Genomic DNA, 15,663 nt, shown 5'->3' on the forward strand with positions numbered 1-15,663 from the left:
CCGGGGGGGAGGTCGCCTCCGATCGAATTAGGCAGAGCTGGCCAACCTGGATCAGAGGAGCTCTCGTAAGCCACTTGTTCCGCCGAGTAAATTCGGCCAGATACTCCTGCGACCACCTCCGCCACAAATGATCGCGCATCTGCTGCACCAGCTGCCAACGGTCGAGTCGTCCAGGAGGAACCTCCTCTAGAGATGGTTCCGCTATAACGAGCAGTGGCTAGCCGATCAGAAGGTGTCCTGGAGTCAAGGCCGTCAGGTCATCCGGGTCGTCCGTCAAGGATCGCAGTGGACGTGAGTTCAGGCAAGCTTCGACTTGCGATAGAAGAGTGGCCATCTCCTCATAGGTGAAAGTGGCCACGCCGATCATCCGCCGTAAGTGATGCTTGATGGACTTGACGGCTGCCTCCCAGAGTCCGCCAAAGTGAGGAGCGCCAGGAGGATTGAAGTGCCACCATGTGCCCTCGCTGACTAGTTGGTCCGCTGCAATCTTGGCTTCAGGCGCCAACGCCCGGAACAGAGTGCGCAGCTGCTTGTCAGCGCCTATGAAGGTCGTCCCGCAGTCGCTGTACAGCTCAAGACATGCGCCACGCCGCGAAGTGAAGCACCAGAAGGCCGCCAGGTACGCGCTCGATGAATAGTCTGAAACGACCTCGAGCCCGTATGTATGGCCCGGGTTACGAAGCACACGAAGATGGCGATGAACGCCTTAGACGCAGAGTGCCCTCGCCCTCGAGTCGAGCGGAGAAGAACAGGCCCGGCGTAGTCCCGTCCTCAGGAAGGCGTAGTCCCGTCCTCAGGAAGGGCCGACAAGGCAAGACCCTGGACTCCGGTAGGCAGCTCATCTGAGGCTGAGGCTCAGCCGCCCGCCATCGCACAAGAGGGCAGCGATAGACGTGCTCCTTGACCAGCCGACGACCCTGAGACACCCAGTACCGTCCTCGGATGGTGGCCAGCACGAGTTGGACTCCGCCATGCATCATGCGTCTGTGAGCAGCGTCGATCACTAGCCGGGTGAAGTGCGAGCGCGGTGGCAGAATAATCGGATAGCGCTCGTCGTAGCAGAGGAGCGCATGTTTTAGGCGACCACCAACCCGCAGGATTCCCTTCACGTCCTTGAAGGGAGTGAGGTGTAGAAGAGAGCTACACCTCGGAAGCTGCCGTTCGCAGTCGATAGCCCTGAGCTCGCTCTCAAAAGACACGGCCTGCACGTGACGGATCCACAGCAACTCCGCATGTCGCAGCTCCTCAGGAGTCAGGCCGGGCGACGGTGGAATCATGCCCCGGAAGCGCCCGATCCATCGTTTCATGCAGGCTGTCACTCGTAGCCTTGTCATAGTCGAAAACCTTACGAGAACAGGGCTCTCCTCCTTCTCCAATCGGGCGACGTGGACGACCAAACGACGCTCCGGCACCTCCAGCGTCACACCCGTGATAGGAGGTGAGGGCCATATGCGAGTGAGCAGGAAGTCCGGACCGTTGAACCAAAGCGAGTGCGAAATGAAATCGCTAGGAGCCATGCCTCTGGAGGCGTAATCAGCAGGATTACACTTTCCCACACATGGCGCCACTCAGCATCGGGGAGGAGAGCCTGGATCTCAGCCACTATGTTTGCCACGAAGGTGGTTCAGTTCCGCGGATGACCTCGGATCCAACTCAAGGCCACTGTAGAATCCGACTACAGGTGCACAGCGGAAGGACGCAGCTTACAGATGGCAACGGCATGAGACACAAGTCTTACAAGTAGGGTGGCGGCGCACAACTCCAGCCTCGGCAAGGAAACCTGACGGAGAGGAGCCACCCTCGTCCGGACGCACAGCAACGAAACCCTGACGTCATCCAAGGCGGTCCTCAGATAGAGCACCGCGGCGTACGGCAGCTCAGAGGCGTCGGCGAATCCGTGGAGCTCCGCTTTGCTACCCGGGCGATCGAGCCCGTTCCAACTCGGCACACTTACTTGCTGCAGGAGGGGGAACTCCTCGTAAAAAGCCCTCCAAGTGGTGACATCCGCGTCCGGCAGAGGAGAGTCCCAACCAATGCGCAGGCACCAGGTTGCCTGTATTAGGCACTTTGCCCGTATGGTCACGGGCGCCATCCATCCCAACGGGTCAAAAAGTTGAGCTGCTTGAGAAAGCACGCCTCGCCTCGTCGTGGCACTCTTTCCCAACGAGCGGATGGTGAAAGAGAATTCATCGACGAATGGCCTCCACATCAGTCCGAGGATGGCGTGACTGAACTCTCGCGTAAGCAGCTCGAACTGCTCTCCGTCAGGTCGGTGACCGCGCGGGACACCTGCCAGAATACGTTCGTTATTGGCGATCCACTTCCTCAACGGGAAGCCTCCAGCTCGACAAACATTCTCGAGTTGTTGCCGAAGAGTGAGCGCAGTAGGAATCGACGGGGCCCCGGTGAGGATATCGTCCATGTAGACATCCTCTCGTAGCACACGAGCCCCAAGCGGAAACCTCTCCTCTTCATCATTGGCCAACTGTTGTAAAGTGCGGATAGCGAGGAATGGAGCGGACGCTAGGCCGTAAGTAACGGTGTGCAACCGATACTCCTACACCTCACCATCGGCACGCCACAAAATCCTCTGGAGGTCGCGATCGGCAGAATCTGACGATACATTTTCTCGATGTCAGTGGTGAAAACATACTGATACCGTCGCCAAACAAGCAGTACGTCAGCGAGTTTCGGCAGAAGGTTAGACCCGACCTTGAGGAAATCGTTCAAGACGTGACCGTCACTTGTGCGCTGACCCATAAAAAACCACGCGCAGCTTTCTAATAGCTCTGGACTCGCGAAAAACGCCATGATGCGGCAGGAAACACTGCTTGTTATACCCTCGAAGCTCGAGAGAGAGAGAGAGAGAGAGAGCAGCGCTCATGTGCCCTAGAGACTCGTACTCGCGCATGAAGTCCTCGTATTTTCTTCCGAAAGCAGGCTCGCGAGCGAAACGTTTCTCCATGGCGAAAAGAGAACGCTCCGCCAGACGACGTGTGTCGCCCAAATCCGGAACGTCGTTGACGAGAAGCAACCGGACGACGTGTCGTCCTCCAGGCTCCCTAGAGCGAGTGACCTCGTAGTGCTCCAGACAAGACCTTTCCTCAGCGGTGAAAGGAGCCGTTCTCCGCGGCACTTCCTCCAACTCCCAGAACTGACTCACGCGGGCGGACAGCTCGTCATCGACAGAGCATTTAGCGCGGAGACGGAGGAGCGATGGGTAGTGCCGACGCTCTCCCCTATCACGACCCAACCGAGACGCGTGCGAAGTGCGACCGGCTCCCCGGATCCACCTTTTCGCACACCGTCAAGGATCAGCTCCGAGAAAGCTTCCGCACCGAGGATTAGATCAATTACGCCTTGATTTAAGTAATCCGGATCCGCCAAGTCGATGTCGCGAAGATGCGGCCACGATTTGCCCGAGACGCAATAGCGCTGGCCATAAGAGGTCAATCGTGGTAAGACGTAGGCTTGCACTCGTAGAGCCGGCGAGCCGAATCGCGAGATGACCGACACGTACACTCGGCCACGAGTTGAGCCGGAACTCACTCCGATTCCGCTGATGGAGAGAGTCGAGGACGTCCGCGGCAGCCTCAAGCGCTGAGCAAGCGCCTCGCTGATCAGCGAGGTCTCAGAGCCGGGGTCAAGAAGCGCCCGTGCCACGAAATGATCACCGAGATGACCCACGACTGTGACGCGCGCGGTGGCGAGCAACCGTCCGCTGAGCTCCCCGGACGGACGACGAGCTACGAGAGCCGAAATGTTCGCGCTCGCCTCTCCGCGTTCCGTGCTAGCGGGCTCGAACGCGTCATGCATTGCGCTGTGATGCCTATCGCCGCATCGAACGTATGATTTTGAAGAATTGCAAACGCTGATGGGATGCCTCCCCAGACCGTTCAAGCACAGACTGTGCTTCTCGATTGCGTTCCGACGCTCCACGGCTGACCGAGACTTGAGTTTGTCACAAAATAAAACGTAGTGCGACTTGGAGCACAGTGGGCACCGTCCGCGAGAAGAGTCCTGCGAGTTGGCGTGCAACGCTCTCACTACCCGGCCCGATCCGTCGTGTTTCGAAGCGCTCGAATCGATCTTATTCGCGCACAGGGCGTCTAGAGTACGCAGCTTACGCTCCAGGAAATTGAAGAGCTGATCGTAGGACGGAGGATCTGAAGAGCCTCCGACGTGGTTCTCCCACTCACGTCTGGTCTTCGCGTCCAGCATCTCCACCACCAGGTATACGAAGAGATCGGAGCAGTCAGAAATCGGTCTTCCCACGCCTTACAGGGAGCCCACGAGGTTCATCATGCCGTGGACAACCTTCCGAAGATCAGCGACTCTGACTTCATCTTCGGCAGAAAGGTGAAAGCGCCAAAGAATGCAGTCACCAGCACCCGCTTGTTTTCGAAGTGATTGGTGAGGATCGTCCAAGCTCGAACAAAGTTATCACCGATCACTGGGAGACCGCGTATCAGCTGCTCAGCGTCACCCTTGATGCACATTTTCACAGATGCACATTTGCACAGGTAGTGCAGCTTTTCTATTTCTGAAATAGATCCGTCGGAAATGACCATTGAGCGGAACAGATCCCGAAACGCAGGCCAATCCTTAGATTTGCCGGAAAATTGCGGCAATGGGATGCAACAATGACTTGGAGCACGAACCGTCCGACGGACAACGGCAAGGAGTTTCTGCCGCCGTCTTCTTAAGCGACAAAGATTGCTCGATTTCGTGTAGCGAGGCACGCTGCAGCAGGTAGACGTCCTCCACTGTACTGATAATGTTGCCACGCATGTAGTCATGCTGCAGCTCGGAGTGGAATTTCGAGCGCAACAGATCATGCCGCTCCTCAAATTTCTCCCACTTCTTATCCAGAAGACTGATGGTCGATTGCACTAAAGCAGAAGTAATCCTAGTCGCACCCGCCTTCCTCAAGTTGTCGGTGGCGCGAGCAATGCGATCGCTAAGCTCCGACTGAGCACTGATGAGCGACTCCATCGTTAGCGGCCGAAGAAATCAGGGTACTTCAACCACGCACTCACTTCACTAAGACACCGGAGCGCAAGCAATGCAGCATCCGGCTCGAAAGACCAAATGTTCAAACCGAAAGCGCAAGTTTGAGAAAAGAAAGGGAAGAAGTGAATGGAGGCGATTGAATGCCTTTTAACCACACTGCAGTTTAATAACAAAAGGGTTAAAAAGCACCCGACAATTAACCAACGGAATCGCGCAATCAACAGAGGTAACGTGAGAAGTCTCGACGCAATTACCCGAAGAGATATAATAATTCTCGCCGAAAGTCGAGGAAGAACAGCCTGTGTGTCTCGTCTTCTCTAATCTTCGATGTCTTGTCCAACTTTCTCCCGATAGCCACAGGACTCAAGCCCGTGTATAAGAAATCGCGACTAGGCATCGATAACATAAATCAAACTCGACTTTCGCGGTTCTTCTACACAGTAATATCAATACATAATATCGAAGAAGAGATCTATGTTCAAATTCTAAACGAGATTATAATAACACAATAAAGTTTACAGAGACTCAATATAAACAATTTTAGAAAGCGGATGAAATTAAGATTCGTTACGAACACCCTCAGAGGCCGCGACAACCAATCGCGCTTCTCGCGCGCGTCTCTAGATCCGCGAAAACGAGAAGTAGAATAGTATTTCGAGTTTTTCCCACCGCTCGCAACAGCGCGCAAAACAGACACCGCGTCGTCCCGAACGTTCGTTTTCGTCGATGCAATGGCACCGTTCGTACTTATCCGATTCGTATCGCGAGACCGAGAGCTGTCGGAATCAGTGTTCGCGTTTAATTTTTACAGATGAAGAACAACGCGCGATACTGACAGAAAATCGCGACGTTGTTTTTTCTCGAACCGATAAGAACACGTACAGCGCATCGTCTGCTGAATCGAGTTTTGCCAATAAGACAACAGCGTGCTACATGGCCGCGTCGTCGACACAACGACGTTTCGAACCGAGCGAGGAATGCGTATTTCCGCAATCGCGCGTTTTGCCATCTCGCACGGCGATCGATCCGCGCTGGATGGCACCGGTTTTTCGCTTTCTCTCGGAGAAACCACGCTCGGCGGTACACTCCATGTCGTTCTCCTTAAGCTTCATGCGAATGTACGACGTATCCCGGCGAAACGTCGAGCGAAACGAGCGTGCGACCGAGTTTGAAGCGGCTCGCGAACTGTTCGATCTGTTGGACGATAACATGAACGCCACCGATACGCTGAGTGTGTCGGATCTACAGCGTCGACGTTCGTTTGACGCGGCGGATTTTGCTCGAGCGAACGACGCGTACATCGACAGATTTGACGCGACGTTCGTTCCGTTGGCGCAGCGTCACCGTTCGCTGCTCGCGACGGTAGCCGAGCGTAACGACTACGAAAACGCGACGGTCGCCGATCCGATCGCGTCGGCCGCTTCCCTTCGTCACGATATACTGGAGATTCGCTCCGTGCTGACGACCGTGAACAAACGCGCGCTCGACACGGGAATGCGCGTTCCGGCGAACGCGCGATGCTCGACGAGCCTCCGACGCGTCGACACGACACCGTTGGACGAGTTGGCGCGCGCGGACACGAGCGCCATCGTTGACGACGCGACGTATCGCGAATTCGCGACGCGAGCTCGGGACGTTATGTCGCGCGCCGTAGTAGCGAACAACGACGAGACCTCGACGCGACACGATCGCAGCTTCTCGTACCTCGAGGCGTACGCGGCGTACGCGCCCATTGTGTACAGATAAGAGTCGTTGAGCGAGATAACGTCCGCGTGGAACCGACGACGAGAACGCGTCGACAGCGGCGACGACGAATCGGTGCGCTGGATAATCCTGTCCGTGCGCGGAGTCTGGCAGAGCGGCACGTCTTAGATTCTCTGGATCTTGCTGCACACTCTGACGGCGCTCACCATACAACGGCGAAATCGCTACATAAATCGCGCGATCGCATTGCTCGAGAATTTATCTTTTTACGTATGGTGCGCCGAGTGTTCCGCGCACTGGCGAAGGAATCGCGGGGATGAGTTCTTCTATCACATCGGCGCGCTTTCGGCAATCGTGATGCACAAGCTGCCCATCGATATCGTGCTGTTGCGCTAACACAACATTGTGCACGAGACCTCACTGTACGGAGTTTCGAGCGTGATCGCCGCCGCCGGAGTGTCCAAGTGGACTTTGGCGAATCTGTGTCTGGACTATCGCGACTTCGCGGCGACCTCTCTGTTGCGTCGCGGCGATCGCGCGTCCGCGCTGTCGTTTCGTCTGGCCGTCTGTCGACCGGTGATGCGAGCCGTCGCGCGAACGACCGGTGAAACGCGTGACCTCAACGACCGCGATCACGTTTTAACGACGTTGCTGGCGCCAACGAGCCCCGTCACCGGTGAGAACGTCGAGTCGATCGCGCTGGCTCTGGATTCGCTGAGGGAACATCACGGCTGCGCGCTGCTTCGCCGATTGTGGCACGACGTCGATCCGTCGATGACCGTGCCGATTTGTTGCGCCGTGTAGTGAGAAAATGATCGATGCGATTAGCTCCGACAACGAATGGCGCACAACGAGCAGAACCAGCGACGACAGTTGACGACGCGAGAACGACAGCGCGAGCGACCGACGATCGCGAGACGACGAGGAGCGCGAGCGTCCAACGACTCGGACGGAAGTGACGCGTTGGCCAGATTCATGGACATCGAGAATCACGTGCAGTACTCGCCCAAATTGGCTCGCCTGTTGATCTCGTCGGTGCTTCCGGCGCGCGACAAGATCGACGACATGATCGCGGAGAGCGCGAAGCAATCGGCTCTGCGCACATTGTTCGACGAGTACGAACATTTCCTGAATTTTATTCGCGAGATCTGTTGTCGACATACGGCGCGCTCTTTTCGTACCGAGACGAGACAACCGCGCCAACGACGAATCGGCGACGCGTTTCGTCATCTGTAACGAGTGCGACAAGATCGTGCGTCGTCGATGAATCGACGCGCGCTGCACGGAAGCACCGCGCGTTTGTCTGCGTGAGAGAGAGAGAGAGAGAGAGAGAGAGGGAGGAAAGAATGATGAGATCGAAAAAAAATGTGTAGAAATGGGACGAATGAAAAATCAGACGATGAACCAAATTGTCATTTTTTATTGCTATCGCTTCCCAGTCCATTCGCCTCGTGCGTCAAGCATTGCAACCGGACGAATAAGTAGCCACTATATAACCGCGCGCCACGATGTAAGATTTTTGCGCATCGTACTTTATATTGGCCATCTGCATGAGTCCGAGTACACCTCCGGGATCGGCGGTTCCCTTACTGCTGCCGCCGCCGGTAGTCTTTTTAGACGCCCCTCCTCCCATGCCGCCGATCGCTTCGCAGACGACACTGTCCTCGCGACGCATCGACCCCAGCGCGGCGCTCGACAAAGGTCTCAGCACATCGAAATCGGAGCATGATTGCAGACTGGACAGATTGACGTAAATGCGCACCTGCGCGGGCAACGGTCGCTCGCGAAATATCTTCTCTCGCACGTACTTTCGCACGACTTCGTCAAATGACCGAAGCGATCCACCAACGATATCAGGTAGAAACCGTTGACATACACCGTACCGCCGCTGAACCGAACATACCTCGTGTGCGTCATCGCGTACTCGTATCTCAACTGATCTCGCGCAAAGTTCAACGCCGCGAACTGCTCCCTGTTCAGATCGACGCTGAATTTGCATCCGATCGATCGACCCGACCGAATGAGAAATCCCTGCAGCACGTGATCCAAATCGCCGATCAGCGAAGCGACGCGACGATTCGTGTCGTCGACGTCCTCACAGCACGCGTCTTCCTCAGTCAATCGGAGCGATCTCTCGCAGGCGTCGCCGTCCGACGGTGAGGCCGACACTCGAGCGGCGAACCTATCGGCCAGATCGTCGAGCGCCTGATTCGAGATGTTCAAATCGATCGCTGTTCTTCGGGCGATTTATCCCAGACGCCACAAGTACCACAGCGCGTCGTCGAGCGCCCGTCGCACCGCATCTCCGTTGGCAGAGTTCGTCGCGCCGAATCGTTCGACGCACTTGTCGTCCAGTCGAGACAGCAGGGCGTACACCGAACATTTTTCGTCCATCTCGACACAGTGCGTTCGTTTGCCTTTCAGATACATATCGTTCAACGCAACGACGTCGCTGTCGTCCGGCGCGATATCGGCCACTTTGTTCCATAATTCATCCATATTGTCGATCGCGTCGTTCTCCTCGACCTTGGTCCCGGTAGCAATGTCGATGCTCTTCGAAAGATCATCCGTTCGTCGGCTCGACGCTGCTGACTTCTTCGCCGTTGTCGCAGCTACCGCTGTCACCGCGATCGCAAGTATTGCGGCTCTCTTCCGACGAAGCGCGAGAATCTTACTCGCGCTCCGACGCCTCGTCGTCGAGGAACGATGTCACCGACGTCGCACCGTGACGAACTCGTCTCGCTTTCGAGGTTCTGCGTTTCTTATCGTCGCTGTGACGTTCGTCCTCGCACTCGTCGTCATCCTCGTCGTCTCGTGGACGACGTTTCTTCGATCGCACGACCGATCCTCGTACCGCGGAATTCCCGTGCGATTTCGAAGTAGCGACAACGGCAGCGCGATCGGCCGCGTTCGCGCGGTTTCGAGCGCCTGAATCCTCCGTGTCAGTTATCCGGATCGCGCTCATTGTCACGTTCGTCCAGTTCTCGTCGTTGCTCATGGTATCGGCGATCGTCGCGGAGAAGTATCGCTCGTCGACGCGGTCGTTAATGCGGCGAACACACTGAGCGATTCTCGATTCGCGAGGCTGAGCGATAAAAAGCGTTCGGTCGTCGTGGCGTGTATCATTCCCGAGCAGAGATCGTTCGCGCCACCGACGATCGCGACTGGATGCACATCGTACGCGTCGAACGAGTTCATTTTATAGTTACTGAGAGCTTTCGCGATCGCGCGCACGTTCATTTCGGGCGAGATTCTATAAGAGGGGTTCGGAAAGTGCACGCAATGACGTTATTTCTCTCTCGCGTCACCGCGTGAAACGATCGAGTCTTCGCGAAGAAATGCCGTCTAACGAATGGAAGCAGATGGCTATCATTTTCGTGATAGTGGTTCAGCACCAGCTGATCGTGCTGATAGCCTTCTGGATGAGCAACATCGGCGGCAATAGCTTCGGCAATAGCGGGAACAGCAGCGGCGGCGGTAACGGCGGTCGAAACGGAATGTTCAGTAGTTCGAGTGGTGGCGGCGGTGGCAACGGCAACCGCGGCAGTGGCAACAATCAGTCCGGCGGCACCGTCGCCGCCGCTACTGCTCCGTATTTCTACCGACCGTAGTCGCGACACACACGCACGCACAGCGCGTTCGATGCTCCACGTGTCATCTATCCCGTTGTTTTTTTTCATCCCTCGTTCTCAGCCAACAAGTTGCGATCGGGACGAGGAACGACCGGTCGTACCGCGGGATCCAGTGGCGACGGTAACAACTGCGGCGCGCCTGATCGTTTCGACGAGACACGCGCCGTCCCGTTCGACGCGACAAGTCGTCTCGCCGGTGCGTCGGTACACAGTAAGGAGTCGAGTTGTCTCTGACGCCACACCGATCAGACATCGAGAACAAATACGCGCCTCGAGCGGACACGATGGCCGAACGCGAACGCGAGCACGATCGCGTCCAGGTGCGCTTCGACGAATCTCGGCCGCAGCACGAGGCGTTCGAAGCGGTGGACGACGTGGACATGCCACCGGCAGACAACGACGCCGAAGCGACTCGCTCCTCCGCGCAACCGTCGAAGCTGCAGGACGGACTCGCGAAGGCTAACGAGTTCGTCTCGCCGGTGTGGCTGAGTCGCAAGTTACCGCTCGTTTGGTCGGACGTGGATCTGTGCAAGAAGAACGCGGCGAGACCCGGACGCGGCTGCTGCTTGTTCGCGCCTCTGTCGTACTGTCAGGGCTCGACGGCCGTGATAAACGGTTTCTGCGCGTTTCATCTGTGCGCCATCTTCAATCTGACGTTCCTGAACTACGCGATTTACGCGTTGAACGCGAAAGGTCAAGCCGTCGAGTGGCTCAAGTGTTACTGCTACGTGGTGGATCCCAGACCGGTCGACGATCGCATGACCGCGTGTTTCCCGTTCTTCGAACTGTTCGAGCACGAACCCATTGTGCGCGATATCAATCTGTCGAATTTGGAACGGTATCTGGTGTCGATCAACAATCCCAACTGGGAGAAGATCTACTCGTTGCACGTGAACTTTATACACCGGATGATGAAAAATTTGGGAAAAATAAATGTTAAAGCAGACATTCGGAGGTATCTTTTAAATAAAAAATTAGACGTGTCACTCTGAAACATAACCTCAAAAAAATTTTTTTTAAAATTCAATTTTTTTACCCATATTTCTTGTTAGAATTAAAAAAAATTTTTTTTTAAGTCTCATTAATGTTCATAACATATTTTCATCAAAATCGGTTAAGCCGTTTTCGAATAAAATCACTTTTTTATTTTGCTTCCCCCACCATAACTCCTATAAAAATGCAATTTGAAGGATTGATATTTGCAGGATTTGTTAGTCACACAAATGTCAATCTATGGTGCCAATCTAACCTTGATGCGTGCGGGGGCAATTTTTAAATGCTTATACCCCTAGGCCCTTTATTTTTCATTCGTTCTACCGTACAGAATAAAGAGGAACACTGATCGGGTGCCTCCGACGATCCGACGGAAACAACGTTCGTGCGAATTCTTTCTTCCGTTGTCTCGGCGTGCACTCCTTGTCCTTTCTCCGTCTCATCGGCTCTGTAGCGCGCAGCGATGAACCTTCTCAACGACGCGATCGCCAGATTTATCTCCGACGGTCGTTCGATCTCGTACAAGTCTCTCGAAGAATCGCCGTTGTCTCGAGGAATCGATTACGAACGACTGCTGCATTTCGTCGAATCGGCGAAAATCGCGGCGTTATACTTCACGCGTCTGGAGCAACGGTTTCTGCGGAGAAACGACGTCCGTGACGATCATCCCGCTCCGTCGTCGTCGTCGACGACGATGTCGGCTTCTCCGCGGACACCACGAAATACCGGATATCGTGCATGAACGGTCGTCTGGCGAACTCCTCGTTCCAAACGGCCTCGCGTAAGTACCACCAGTCGTGATACACGATCGACCAGATCGCATTTCGCACGATGCTGTACACGACGACGTAGCCGATCGCAACGAGAATCTCGACGTGCAACACGCGCCACCACAAACCGCCGTTGCTTGTCGTCGCTTGAAACATCGGCTCGACGACGGCGTTCTCGATAAGCAGCGACGTCGTCATTGGAATTTCGCGATCGCGACGACGAACGGTGCCTTTAGCGTTTCGAGAGCACTCGCGATAACGACGCTCGTCGCGACGACGAGTCGCCCGCGACGATTCGTCCGCGGTGAAGAGGGACGACGACGACGACGACGACGACGACGACGACGACAACGCGTCCGATTCCACCATGCTCTTTTTTCGTCAAACTCGTTCTCTTAATACAGGAGCGGATTTTTCTGATCGCGCGATTTCGCGCCGCTACGTTAGAGTTCAGCGCACCCCGTTCATGCGCGGCGAAGCGCGATGCGAAACATCGTAGAACACCTGTACAATCTGACACCGCGAACCTTTCCACTGCCGCGAGACGACGAACGCGGCGTCGCGGACGCCATCGCTCGTGGCGATGCGCGCGAGAAGGGGGTTTGGAGTCTGAACGAACGAGAAAGAACACCCCGCCATGATCGTCGTCGCTGATCGCTGCGGCGACCGGCGCGTTTCGGGCGATCAATCCGTACGCCGGCAGATCGCCGATCATGGACGCCGTTCGCTACGTACAAACGGCGGCGATCGATATGCTGCGATGTCACGACAAACATATACCCGCGGTACTGCGCGACATGTACAAAACGCTGCTGCACGACGGTGATCGCGAAGCGTGCTGCGAAATGAGCATGGTGTTAAATATGTACGTGCAGTCGTTGACGCGACTGACGTTCTACCGGGACGCCGTTCAATTGAGCACCGGCGTAATGGCGTCAACTGCGTCCAAACTCGTTCCGCTGGACAGAGGAATGCGCGCCGTTTCCATCACTATGGAGGACGTGTTCAACGACATTCGATGGAACTGCGAAACGTACGACGCGAGAGCGAGCGATGGCTCCTGCGAGAACACATACTTTCGTCTGATGCGCTCGGTTATGTTGGAGGCGCTGCGCGAATACGTGGATAATGACTCGCGACTGTTCAGAGATGCACCGGTGTACGGGTCGACCGATATGGACGCCGTCAACACGTACGTGGACATGTTCGTCAAAGGAAAGCGAGCGGTCGACGACACCGCGGATGCGCCGACGCGATTGTTCCATCGTCGTGGCGATTCCGGCGCGAGCGAGAATCGAGCCGCGACCGCCGTGAACGACGAGCGAGGTGAGCGAGTCGCCGCGCGTTCGTTCGACGCAAGAACCGAACGCGACGACGATGGCGTCGGCGGCGACGGGACGCGCGACGACGCCGATCGCTCCTCGAACGTCCACGAACCTCGGTTCGACAGCGTCGCGAACGAACGCGACGCGGACGCGTCGACGATCGCGTCGTCGCGACGACCGGCCGTCGACGCGTTCGTCGACACCGTCGTCGCCGATATCGAGTCGCGAGTCTCATCGACCGACGGCCGCGATCGTCGCGATCCCGCGTCACCGGAACGAGAGACGCGCGCGACCGCGTCGATCGCGATCGGCGTCGCGACGACTCGCGTCGAGGACGCTCTTCGCGAGGACGCGATCCACGCCACCGAGGTCCACGACGCGACGAAGCCACCGGGCGAGGACGACGACACCGTCCTGCTGTCGCGTCTTCTCAAACACGCGATCGTCTCCACGGAGAAAAAGGAATCTCGCGCGGTTGCGAATCGTCCTCGAGGCAAGCGAGAATCATCGTCCGCGCGACGACGATGCGCCGCGACGATCGTCGACGACGCGATCGCTATCTCAGGAGGCGATCGCGAGTCATGTCAACGGTCGCGACCTCGCGTCGCCGCCGCGACGACGAGCGATTACGCGCTCGCGTCGCGCGAAGACGCGTCGCGCTCCTGAGCCCAACCGTCGTCGTGGCTCGAAGACGCGACGATCGCGTCGCTCACCGAGGACATCGCGATTCGATCGTCCGCATATCCGTATCTCCAGGATGATTGTTTCGACGAGCGAGACCCCGAGGAACGCAGCGACCCTCGGTTCTCGACGTCGGAAGAGAACGAGGACGACCGATGGCGACGTCTGTCGCGACCGACGGATCGTCCGTGGTAGAAGAACCAGCGACATCGGCGTTTCGGATTGATAACTGGCGACCGGCGACTGGCGACTGGCGACTGGCGAAAAAATTCGAGACCGGTGTGTGCGCGTGTACGACAAATGAGAATAAAGAGAGGAAAAAACGCGACACAGTTTCGTCGTTCGATCGCCCGTTCGATCTCTCGATCTTCCTCCTCCCCATCCGTATCCGGTGCGTCGCGAGCACCATGTCGTCCGTAGGTACGGCTCTGCGCCGTTTCATAGCGAACGCGACTCACGCGTTTCACTCGGTGGGCGTTTCCTTCGCGGTGAAGGTCACTCGTTGGAAGGCCGCGCTGTCGACGACGGGAAAGCGCGTGCGATCCGTCGCCGCACGCTTCTCGTCGCTGTCAACGACCAAACGCATCGCCGAGAACGGCGAGGAACTGGTGATGCTCGGCGGTCGCGTGGAAGCCCGCGAGTTCACGGCGATGCTGTGCACCGCCAGATCGGTCGAGGCGGCGACCGGCGCCGCGTTGTCACTCGCCGTTCGAAGCTCCTTCCGACACTTGGACGATGTGGTGTCGATGCATTTTCCCGACACCAGTATCGCTCGTCGCACCGAGTACCTGACGAGCCATCGCGAAACGCTGATCGAGCGAAAGCTCGTCGCGCGAACTGAGCGAATCGAGAGCGCCGAGACGCTGGAGCGCGTGACTCGCACCGATCCGACTCTGAATCGAGCCAATGCGCTTCTCAGCAAAACGTCGCGAACGAAGAAGATTCTCTATCTGAGCGGTTTGTTGATCACGGCCGGCGTTGGATTGTCGTATCTGGCGCTAGTGGCCGTCGAGCACACGGCCGCGAACATGGGATGTTTCATGTACACGCGAGATCTCACCAATGGCGTGAGCAATTGCCGAGTCACGGGCTGTTCCTGTCCCGTGTCGCTCGCGGTGGAGCACGATTGCGCGAATTGGCGCTCTCTCGCGACGAAGCCGCTCACGACCGCGTATCGCGGCGCCGACCTGTGGGAGAAGATGCGAGTCGGCGAGAACGAGTGCGATCGCGCGGCCGCGGAGCGCAAAGCGCCGTATTGCGTGCACTGCGACTGGTATGAGACCGATCCGCGCAGCGTCGATTGGGTGGACAAGGAGAAATTGGCCGATAACGCTTACGTGCTCTGCGAGAAAATGGACGCTTTGGACGCGCTGCAGGAATTCGTAGGATCCACGGTGGACAACGCTATCGGCGCGGGCGTGTCGATCGCGGGGATAGCGAAGAACAGTTTAGCCACCAGCGCGAGCGTTCTGCCGTGGTTGTTCGGCGGTGCGCTGTTTATCCTGGCGCTTATGATCGCGGTGTATGCGTGGAGCCTTCTGGCGC

The 15,663-nt window shown here is 56.9% G+C and overlaps 2 protein-coding genes across 2 annotated transcripts; both read right to left on the bottom strand.

Moving 5' to 3' along the window:
* Positions 1–217: 217 nt before the first annotated feature.
* LOC105185864 (uncharacterized) lies at positions 218–1,517 on the bottom strand. Its single transcript, XM_011145702.2, has 2 exons — positions 704–1,517; positions 218–639 (listed from the first exon to the last, which is right to left on the bottom strand). Exons 1-2 carry the CDS (start codon positions 1,515–1,517, stop codon positions 218–220), a joined length of 1,236 nt encoding a protein of 411 aa, XP_011144004.2.
* A 158-nt stretch (positions 1,518–1,675) lies between these two features.
* Positions 1,676–2,811, bottom strand: LOC105185859 (uncharacterized). Its single transcript, XM_011145689.2, has 2 exons — positions 2,569–2,811; positions 1,676–2,485 (listed from the first exon to the last, which is right to left on the bottom strand). The coding sequence occupies exons 1-2, from the start codon at positions 2,809–2,811 to the stop codon at positions 1,676–1,678; spliced, it is 1,053 nt and encodes a 350-aa protein (XP_011143991.2).
* Positions 2,812–15,663: the final 12,852 nt, after the last annotated feature.

This window comes from Harpegnathos saltator, unplaced genomic scaffold (assembly GCF_003227715.2).
Source record: "Harpegnathos saltator strain DR-91 unplaced genomic scaffold, Hsal_v8.6 scaffold8, whole genome shotgun sequence".
Classification (NCBI taxonomy): Eukaryota; Metazoa; Arthropoda; class Insecta; order Hymenoptera; family Formicidae; genus Harpegnathos; species Harpegnathos saltator.